At 44.7% G+C, this 11,120-nt stretch overlaps 1 protein-coding gene and 1 pseudogene across 1 annotated transcript; both read left to right on the forward strand.

Moving 5' to 3' along the window:
* Nucleotides 1-9,385: 9,385 nt before the first annotated feature.
* LOC141407582 (large ribosomal subunit protein uL16-like) lies at nt 9,386-10,399 on the forward strand. Its single transcript, XM_074000672.1, has one exon. It carries the CDS (start codon nt 9,543-9,545, stop codon nt 9,987-9,989), a length of 447 nt encoding a protein of 148 aa, XP_073856773.1. The 5' UTR covers nt 9,386-9,542; the 3' UTR covers nt 9,990-10,399.
* Nucleotides 9,504-9,624, forward strand: LOC123575384 (small nucleolar RNA SNORA70; annotated as a pseudogene).
* Nucleotides 10,400-11,120: the final 721 nt, after the last annotated feature.

Raw genomic sequence — 11,120 nt, forward strand, 5'->3', positions numbered from 1 at the left:
CTAGTTTTATATGATCTTAAGGAATTTTATACATGTAATGAGTTGTATTCCATTGTAATTATTCTTGTTATACTCAAATCGTCCCATCTTTTGCCAATGGGGGTCTTTTCATTTTGGCTTCTGTGCCCTATTAACATGACCCAGTAGTCGTGGATTGCTTCCTTCCTTTCTAGAATGGCAAGATTGAAGCAACCACTGTCTCCAAGGAGCCCCAATTCCTTGTAAGGAGAAAGGTTGTTTAAGGGCTACACTTTGAAGAGTGAGATGCCATTGCTCTTGAGTTTGTATTAATTTTAGTTTTCTAGGTCTCAGTGGACGACACATCTAGGAAACATATACTCTTTAAAAGCAGAAAAAAATAATAAATCTGTATTAATATATCCAATTCAGATTTAAGATTTCAGGCTTATACTTCTTTAAAATGAGACTTGTATCTCTCCTCTCTTTTACTGCCCAGGCTGGAAGGCAATGACACGATCTCGGCTCACTGAAACCTCTGCCTCCCAAGTTCAAGCTATTCTCCTGCCTCAGCCTCCCAAGTAGCTGGGATTACAAGTGCGTGCTACCACGCCCGGCTAATTTTTTTTTTGTATTTTTAGTAGAGACGGGGTTTCACCACGTTGGCCAGGATGATCTCGATCTTTTTTTTTTTTTTTTTTGAGACGGAGTCTCGCTCTGTCGCCCAGGCTGGAGTGCAGTGGCGTGATCTCGGCTCACTGCAAGCTCCGCCTCCCGGGTTCACGCCATTCTCCTGCCTCAGCCTCCCGAGTAGCTGGGACTACAGGCACCCGCCACCACGCCGACTAATTTTTTTGTGTTTTCAGTAGAGACGGGGTTTCTCCGTGTTCGCCAGGATAGTCTCGATCTCCTGACCTCGTGATCCGCCCGCCTCCGCCTTCCAAAGTGCTGGGATTACAGGCGTGAGCCACCGCGCCCGGCCGGTGTCGGTCTCTTGACCTTGTGTCCGCCCACCTTGGCCTCCCAAAGTGCTGGGATTACAGGCATGAGCCACCGCGCCCGGCCAAAAATCTCGATTCATAATAACATTAATGTAATTACTTGCTTTATTCTAAAATATACACATAAAGGTATTAAAATAGCAATGTTGTTATTACTAAACATAAGATTACCTGGGTGTGGTGGCTAACGTCTGTAATCCCAGCATTTTGGGAGACTGAGGTGGGCAGATTACCTGAGGTAAGGAGTTAGAGACCAGCCTGGCAAACATTGGTGAAACCCCACCTTACTAAAAATACAAAAATTAGCCAGGTATGATGGCATGTGCCTGTAGTCCCAGCTACTTGGGAGGCTGAGGCAGGAGAATCAGTTGAACACAGGAGGCAGAGGTTGCAGTGAGCCAAGATCGCACCACTGCACTCCAGCCTGGGTGACAGTAAGAGACTCCGTCTCAAAGAAAGAAAGAAAGAAAAAAAAACCCGTAAGATTATTGAATATAATTTAAGACTTCTTTGCTATTTGCTTTTGTCTTTAGGGTATGCCGAGTAAATAACTGCAATCACCTGGGCATGGTGGCTCTCGCCTGTAATCACGGCACTTTGGAAGGTGAAGGCAGGAAGATTGCTTGAGGCCAGGTGTTTGAGACCAGCCTGAGCAACATAGCTAGACCACCCTCACCATCTCTACAAAAAGTAAAATTAGCCAGGTGAGATGGCACATACCTATAGTCCCAACTACGTGGGAGGTTGAGGCAGGAGGATCACTTGAGCCCAGGAGGTTGAGGCTGCTTGACCCATGATTGGGCCACTGCACTCCAGTCTGAGTGACAGAGTGAGACCCTGTCTTAAATAATAATAATAATTTCAATCAAATGCTATGTTTCAAGTCACTTGAAATAGGCTTCTTTTCTATATGGCTGTGATATTCATTTTAGGTTTCGACTCAACTGGGTCAAGGAATACCCAGATAGCTGGTAAAAGCATTATTTCTGGTTATGTCTGTGAGGGTGTTTCTGGAAGAGATTGGCATTTGACTCACTGATTGAGTAAGGAAGAGCTGCCTGATGTGAGCAGGCATCATCTAATTTGTTGAAGGCCTGGATAGACTAACAAGACAGAGGAAAGTCTAATTCACTCTGTCTTCTGGAGCTGGGACATCCATTTTCTTCTGCCTTTGGACATATGAACTCTAGGTTCTCAGACCTTCAGACTCTGGGACCCACAGACCAGGGGCCCACAGGTTCTCAGGCCTTCGGACTCAGACTGAATTAGGCCACTGGCTTCCCTGGTTCTCCAGCTTGCAGATAGTATATCATGGGGCTTCTCAGCATCCATAGTCATGTGAACCAGTTCCCCTAGTAAATCCCCTTTTATCTACCTATCTGGAAAATTCTGACTTATACAATGGCTATGTGAGGAACTTGATATATGTTTATATGCATTTTTGTTTCTTTTCAATCTTCTAGGAATGGCTTGTCTCTTCTCATTTATTATTATTTTCCTTTGTAGAGATGGGGTCTTGCTGTGTTGCCCAGGCTGATCTTGAATTCCTGGTCTCAAGTGATCCTCCTTCCTCAGCCTCCTAAAGTGCTGGGATTACAGGCATGAGCCAGTGTATCCAGCTTATTCATTTTTCAACACACTCAATTTTTCCTTCACCCCACGAATCCAGCAAAACTGCTTTTTCTCAGGCCCCCAGTAGCCTCCTCATTGCCAAATTCAGTGGAGTGAAGTGGTACACTCTCGACTCAGTGCAACCTCCGCCTCCTGGGTTTAAGCACTTCTCGTGCCTCAGCCTCCCGAGTAGCTGGGATTACAGGTGCGCACCACACACCTGGCTAATTTTTTTTATTTTTAGTAGACATGGGGTTTCACCATGTTGGCCAGGCTGGTTTCGAACTCCCGACCTGAGGTGATCGGCCTACCCGGACCTTCCAAAGTGCTGGGATTACAAGCATGAGATACCGCGCCCGCCGCCCTGCTCGGTGCATTCTTTTTTTTTTTTTTTTTTTCTGAAACAAAGTCTCACTTTGTTACAGTAGTTAGCTGGTCACGCATGAGCAGGGCAGGAGAGGGCTCCGCCCAACACACACAAATATCAGGAATGTCAGGCAACCATCAGGTGATGGCCAGGCAGTTAAGTGTCGTTCTAAAATAATAATTGGTCACAGCCGGTGCCAGGGAAAGGCAGGATCCTAACAAATAGAAAACACCTGAAATGTGATCATTGGCTTCTTGAGAAGGCCTCAGGGGTTAGGCAAGTAGGTTCAGGAATGTGCCTGGAGACAGCCCACCCCAAGGGAAGAATCAGGGAAGAAGTAACAAGAGCCCAGAAGCATGCCAACGTATAAAACCCCAAGTCAAAAGGTCAAACCTCACACTTGTTTTTCAAGTCACACACTTGCTCCTCGTCCAAGTATATGTTCTTTCCTTCCTTTTATTCCTGCTCTAAAGCTCTTCAATAAACATTCACTCCTGCTCTAAAACTTGCCTTGGTTTCTCCTTCTGCCTTAGGTCCCTTGGTTGAATTCCTTCTTCTGAGGAAGCAAGATCTGAGGTTGCTGCAGACCCCTACAAATTAGCCTTGTCTAATATATTTTGGTGCCATGTGACTCAAATACCTTCCACTGATAACAACTCTGTTGTCCAAGCTAGAGTGCAGTGGCGCAATCATGGCTCACTGCAGCCTTGACCTCCTGGGCTCACGCGATCCTCCTACCTTAGCCTCCTGGGTAGCTAGGACTATAGGCACACAGCCCAATGCCTGGCTAATTTTTTGTATTTTATATGTATATGTATATATATATATATATATATATATATATATATATTTTTTTTTTTTTTAATAGAGATGGGGTTTTGCCATGTTGCCCAGGCTGGTCTTGAACTTCTGACCTCAAGCAATCCTTCTGCCTCGGCCTTCCAAAGTGCTAGGATCACAGGCATGAGCCACCGTGCCCGGCCTCTTTTCCATTCTTGTACACAATTCCATTTCCAATAAAAACTTAACCCAGATAATGTCACTTTTCTGCTTCAGTCCCATTATAAGTTAGAATTCCCTAACATGGCTACTAGGCCCTCCCTGATCTGCTCCTGTGTCTCTTTGACCTCACTTTGTACCTCCCTTCCCCATCTCTCACTAAGCTTAATTACATGGGATGTGTTCGCCAACAGCCCAAGCTCTATTTTGTCGCAATTTCTTTTCTTTTCTTTTTTTGTGAGAGGAAGTTTCGCTCTTGTTACCCAGAATGGAGTGCAGTGGTGCCATCTCAGCTGACTGCAACCTCTGCCTCCCAGGTTCAAGTGATTCTCCTGCCTCAGCCTCCCGAGTTGCTGGGACTACAGGCGCCCGCCACCACGCCCGGCTAATTTTTTTGTATTTTTAGTAGAGACGGGGTTTTGCCATGTTGGCCAGGCTGGTCTTGAAGTCCTGACCTCAGGTGATCTGACCACTGGGCCTCCCAAAGTGCTGGGATTACAGGCATGAGCCACCAGCCCCGGTCCTCAATTTCTTACATACACTCTTCTGTCTGGCCTTTCCCTACCTCTTGTCATTCTTGTGATCTGAGCTTAAACATCTCTTGCTCAGGAAGACCTTCCTTGTCCATCCCTCTCCTCTGGTTTTACGAAGGTAGTCACTGGATACCTCACAATGGTTGGTCCCTGTAATATGAATATGCTTGTTTAGGCTTCATCTCCCCCATTAGACTGTAAACATCTTGGGAGTAGGAGCCATTTTGGTCTTGCTCATTGGCATAATGATTGGCATGTAGGCACTCAATATGTGTTGGTCTTTTAATAAATTTGAGAAGTTTGACTCTAAGTACAATCATCCACATCAGACTTCTCTACAAATTGTATATTCAGTGGGCATCAGCTCTGCCCAGTGAGAGAAAGCAAACCTGGAATGCAGTGCTTGTGCATTAGTACAGGCTCAATAAGGGACAGCTGTATTAGTCGGGATACTGGCAGGTGAGGAATACACACAAACTTATTTCTTACAGACTTTTCATTTAGTCCCCTTGTTTAGTTGCATGGCTTCCTATGACTTTATTTTATTTTATTTTATTTTATTGATTCATTTTTTTTTTAGATGGAGTCTCGCTTTATCACCCAGTCTGGAGTGCAGTGGCGCAATCTTGGCTCATTGCAACCTCTGCTGCCCGGATTCAGGTCATTCTCCTGCCTCAGCCTCCTGAGTAGCTGGGACTGCAGGCGCATGCCACCACGCCTGGCTAGTTTTTGTATTTTCAGTAGAGACGGGGTTTCACCATATTGGCCAGGATGATCTTGATCTCCTGACCTCGTGATCCACCTGCCTCAGCCTCCCAAGGTGCTGAGATTACAGGTGTGAACCACTGCACCCTGCCCCCTGTGACTTTAGAAACAAAAATAGCTTATAATTAGCATGACTTCGAGTCTTTCATATATACTCTTTTATGTACTCTTCTTAATCACACTCTGAGGCAGTTACTATATCTCCATTTTATAGAGGAGAAAAATGAGGCTTAGAGAGATAAAGGAACAGACTGAGTTCTCCCAGCTAATTAGAGGCAGAGCTGGGTTTAAAACCCATTCTTTGAATTCCAGGGCTAGCTTTGTTTATTCCACACTACAAATTAATCTCATAATGAGGCATGGAAGGGAAATATCCCATGTTTTCCCAAAACACAGCCACATTTCATCACTGACTCTTGCCAGTGAACCTTTTGTTTCTCAAATACTAGGAACAAAAACTATTCACTTGGAAGTGTTCTTTCTTCCTCTGTACGTGCTTCATGCATTTCTCTTTGTAAACAAGACTTTAAATAAATTACTTCTAGGCCAGGAGCAAAGGCTTATGCCTGTAATCCCAGCAATCTGGGAGTCCTAGGCAGGAGCATCACTTGAGATCAGGAGTTTGACACCAGCCTAGGCAAAAAATTGAGGCCCCCATCTCCACTAAAAAATAATAATAAGAAGAAAACCAAAGAAATTACTTCTAATTGTTTTATTCTGTAGGCACGTCTCACTTAAAGAAAAGCATTTTATGTACATATCTTTGTGTTTTAAAGTCTGTAAATTAGGTAAAAAACTCCTTAAGTATCATTTTAGAGAGTGTTTTAGTCATAAAAAGGCTCGACATGGACTTCTTTAGATAATGAAAACCCCTGGCATGTTTCAGGCCATTATTCAATTCAATGTGCACAGCTTCCAGAACACAGAATGCAGAGATGCCTGGAATTAATGGTCTGGCAGCAAGTCTGTTTCTCATGTTTTCCAATCTGAATGTATAAATTTTTAAATCTTACAAACCTGTAATGAATGTGTTGGATTACTGTCTTTGCTCTATTGTCAGCATATAGAGACTCGGCTTCTTGGCAGAATGATGAAGTTAAGGATATTGCATTCTAACCACAAGGAAACACAGATCTCCTTGTCAGCATTCTTTCTTTCAAAAAGGTTGCTTAAAGTGGTGCTTCAAAGATAATTCTATCCTAAAACACAGTGACTTAGGAAAAAAAAAAAAGAGAAATAAAGATAATTCTAGCTCACTAAATTTAGGGTGTGGAAAAAGTCCAAAACGAGAATATTCACTGGGTAATTGTGCAAGAAATGTTAATATGTGTGATAAGGGGAGGGTGTTCTACCCTCCTGATGCTTGCCTCTGCCGCCTCTCTCTGTCTTTCATTTTGCCTTGACATACAACATACAATTTATCAAGTTTAAAAGTTAAATGAGGGCCAGGCGTGGTGGCTCACGCCAGTAATCCCAGCACTTTGGGAGGCTGAGGCAAGTGAATTGCTTGAGCCCAGCCTGGGCAACATGGCAAGACCCTGTCTCTATTAAAAAAAAAAAAAATTTGCTAGTTGTGGTGGTACAAACCTGTAGTCCCAGCTACTTGGGAGGCTGAGGTGCGAGAATCACCTGAGCCCAGAAGGTTGAGGCTGCAGTGAGCCATGACTGTGCCACTGCACTACAGAGTCTAGGTGACAGACTGAGACCCTGTGTTACTCTGTTCTCATGCTGCTATGAAGAAATACCTGAGACTGAGTTATTTATAAAGGAAAGAGGTTTAATTGACACAGTTCTGCATTGCTGGGGAGGCCCCAGGAAACTTACAATCATGGCAGGAGGCAAAGGAGAAGCAGGCACCTTCTTCACAGGATGGCAGGACCGACAGAGTGAGTGCAAGCATGGGAAATGCCAGACGCTTAAACAACCGTCAGATCTCGTGAGACTCACTATCATGAGAACAGCATGGGGGAACCACCCCCATGATCCAATTACCTCCACTTGGTCCTGCCCTTGACACACGGGGATTATGGGGATTATAGGGATTACAAATCAAGATGAGATTTTGGGTGGGGGAGCAGCCAAACCATATCAGACCGTGTCTCAAAGAAAAAAAAAGAAAAAAAAGAAAAAAGAAAAGCTAAGTGAGGCAGTCAACTCTTTGCCACTGCAACCACATTTTAAATATGAAATGGGCTGTGTGCGGTGGCTCACGGCTATAATCCCAGCACTTTGGGAGGCCAAGATGGGTGGATCACCTGAGGTCAGTTCGAGACCAGCCTGGCCAACATCATGAAACCCTGTCTCTACTAAAAATACAAAAATTAGCTGGGCGCGGTGGCAGGTGCCTGTAATCCCAGCTACTCTGGAGGCTCTGGGAGGAGAATTGCTTGAACCTAGGAGGCGGAGGTTGCAGTGAGCTGAGATTGAGCCATTGTACTCCAGCCTGGATGACAAGAGCGAAACTCCATCCCCCCATGCCAAATAATAAATAAATAAGTATGAAATTATTTCATAACTGAGTTACTCCTTTTTTTTTTTTTTTTGAGAAAGGATCTCACTCTTTTGCCCAGGCTGGAGTGCAGTGGTGCGATCATAGCTCACTGTAGGCTCGACCTCCTGAGCTCAATCAGTTCTCCCATCTCAGCCTCCTGAGTAGCTGGGTCCACGGGCCCACGCCACCACATCCAGCTCACCTTTGTTTAAATTTTTTGCAGGCATGGGGGTCTCACTATGTTGCCCAAGCTGGTCTCTAACTCCTGGGCTCAAGTGATCCTCTCACCTTGGCCTCCCAAAATGCTGGGATTACAGTTGGGAGCCACTACACCCAGCCATATACCTGAGTTATTCCTGAAACCATCCTGAAGTCACAGCTACTCTTCAAAAATCTGTCAGCAAGTTATCTGCTCATCTTCATATTCAAGGCGGATTTCTAGTCATCCTCAGTTAACTCACAAAAGGAGAAGTTAGCAGCACAAGTTAGTAGAAGCAGCTTACTGGTATCTGAAGCTTGCTTTGAAATGCATTTTTTTTTTTTTAGTGACAAGGTCTTGTGCTGTCACCCAGTGTCTGGGCCTTTGACACTTCAGTAAGCTTCCTGCATTCCATATTAGGCACAAAGGGTGACAGATGGGGCAGGGGCCAGAAAAGGTGCCCAGGAGACCAGCAGCTTAGTGGTTAAATGGTGTGTACAGGATGGCTGGGGAGTGTTGATCTGTGTGACTCTGAGGTACATGAATATTTCTGGAAAGAAAGAAGCATTGCAGACAAGGTATGGATTTCCCATGATCTCAGAAGCTTGGTAGCTCAGCAATTTAATGGGAGGAAAACTGTAATTTCTAGAATCTTTGAGTTTGCAATGGAGATTCATGCTTATAACATAATACTGATGACCACCAACTTGCTTGTCTCTTGGTCTTTGTCCTTCCAGATTTAAAAATATTCTTTCAATTTCTTCCTCATGGCAGTTATATATATATATATATATATATATATATATATATATATATATATATATATATATATAATATAAATGTATTTATATTATATAGTTATTTTATATAAATATATGTTATATATATATGCTGGGATCTCATTGTGGTGCCCAGACTGGTCTCAAACTCCTGGGCTCAAGTGATCCTCCTGTCTCAGCCTCCCACAGTGCTGGGATTACAGGTGTAAGCCACTGTCTCTGGCCCCTCATGGCACTTTTTACAGCCTCTCTGTTTTTCTGCAGATGTAAAATGAGAGTAAAGGAATCCAATAGAAATGTGGACAATATTGAAGGCAGAGAGGACTTCTTCCCGGCATGTTATAATTGTGCTATTGCATTTTTGATTCGTTTTGATTTTTTTCTGCCTTATGACCAGCTTGAACAATCCACTATGCTACCAAATCAATTTCTCCTACAATTAAGCAAATCTAGTTTTTTCTTCATTTGGGTTGCTATTTGATGGCCGCCCTCACATTGCACCAAAGTTGCTATGGATTCTATTCCTCTCTCTGAGGGTATCAGCATCTTCTTGAGAAATAATAGACATATATAAGAAAACATTCAGAAACTCAGAGCTGGTTGCTGTGGGGGCTTAAACCACCATTTGGGTGTACTCTTAGTAATCCGTGTATCCTTTGAACTATTCATGACCATCGTGGCCCATGAGGAGGGTTTTGCAATGACTTGGCGTTCTCAGCCATGATAGAGACTAGACTGGGATGAAAGGGGAAAAAAAGAGGAAAGAAAGGAAAAGGGAGAAAAAATGAATGGGAGAGGAGATGCGATTGATAAGAAAGCAGTTCTAATCCCAGTGTGCAATGGCTGCAAACAGCAGCTTTCTTGGTGGTGTACATGGCCTGTTTCTTATATGGGTTGCTCTACGGGTCCTTGGAGACAGGCCTTTCAAATGTATGTTCATGTCTCTGACCTTGCACTACCCCCAATGTAGGCTCCAAACAGGCATTCAAGGTGCCTTTGGAAAGCCCCAGGGCACTGTGGCCAGGGTTCACATTGGCCAAGTTATCATGTCCATCTGCACCAAGCTGCAGAACAAGGAGCATATGATTGAAGCACTCTGCAGGGCCAAGTTCAAGTTCCCTGGCCGCCAGAAGATCCACATCTCCAAGAAGTGGGGCTTTACCAAGTTCAATGTGGATGAATGTGAAGACATGGTGGCTGAGAAGCAGCTCATCCCAGATGGCTGCAGGGTCAAGTACATCCCCAATCATGGCCCTCTGGACGAGTGGCAGGTCTTGCACTGGTGAGGGCTTCCACTGCGCTGCCCCCCTCCCCCAAACTTTTTTTTTTGGAGATGGAGTCTTGCTCTGTTGTCCAGGCTGGAATGCAATGGCATGGTCTCAGCTCACTGCAACCTCCAGCTCCCGGGTTCAAGCGATTCTCCTGCCTCTGCCTCCCAAGTAGCTGGGATTACAGGCGCCTGCCACCACGCCCGGCTAATTTTTTGTATTGTTAGGAGAGACGGGGTTTCACCATGTTGGCCAGGCTGGTCTTCAACTCCCGATCTCGTGATCTACCCGCGTCGGCCTCCCAAAGCGTTCAGATTACAGGTGTGAGCCACTGCACCTGGCCTCTGCCCCCTCTTAATACCCACCAATAAATGCTACTTCCTGTCCATGTTAAAAAAAAAAAAAAAAAAAAGAGAGAGAAAGAAAAAGAGAGATGTGCAGATGTTTAGCACCAGAGAGGTGCCAAAGATGGGGAAGAGTGCTCAGTAGCCATCACAAACATCTTCTAGTCCTCCTGGCGCTCTTCTTGAAGGTTCTCCCTCCTCTACAGAGCACATGCCCTTGTTTCTTTTCTTTTTTATTCTTTTTTTGATGGAGTCTCGCCCTGTTGCCCAGGCTGGAGTGCAGTGGCTATTTGATTCTCCTGCCAAGACAGGGTTTCACCGTGTTGGCCAGGATGGTCTCGGACTCCTGTCCTTGTGATCCACCTGCCTTGGCCTCCCAAAGTGCTGGCATTACAGGCGTGAGCCACCATGCCTGGCCTGCCCTGGTTTCTTACTGAGACTTTCACATGGGAACAAAATAGGAAGCCGTGCCCATGCACAAAAGTGACATTGGTCATGTCCTCCTTGCTTCCCTGCTTGACTAGTTTATTAGAGAAATAATTAAATGGGCATGATTTTAAAAATAAGGTAAGTAGGAATCCAGTGCTGACTGGGGTGTCATAAACAGCTTGATTTTTTTTTTTTCCATGAATGGCACTGGCTATACATGCCTGCATTACTGGTCAGTCTGTCCTTGTCTCTAATTTGATCACATCTGTCCCTCTGAACCTGTGCATATGGCTTCAACAGAAGACTCCCTCTGAGTGAGTGAAGGGCATGCAGGATATTACTGACACCCACAAAGATACAAGAGGGTGGTAGAATG

This window comes from Macaca fascicularis, chromosome 8, assembly GCF_037993035.2.
Source record: "Macaca fascicularis isolate 582-1 chromosome 8, T2T-MFA8v1.1".
Taxonomy (NCBI): Eukaryota; Metazoa; Chordata; class Mammalia; order Primates; family Cercopithecidae; genus Macaca; species Macaca fascicularis.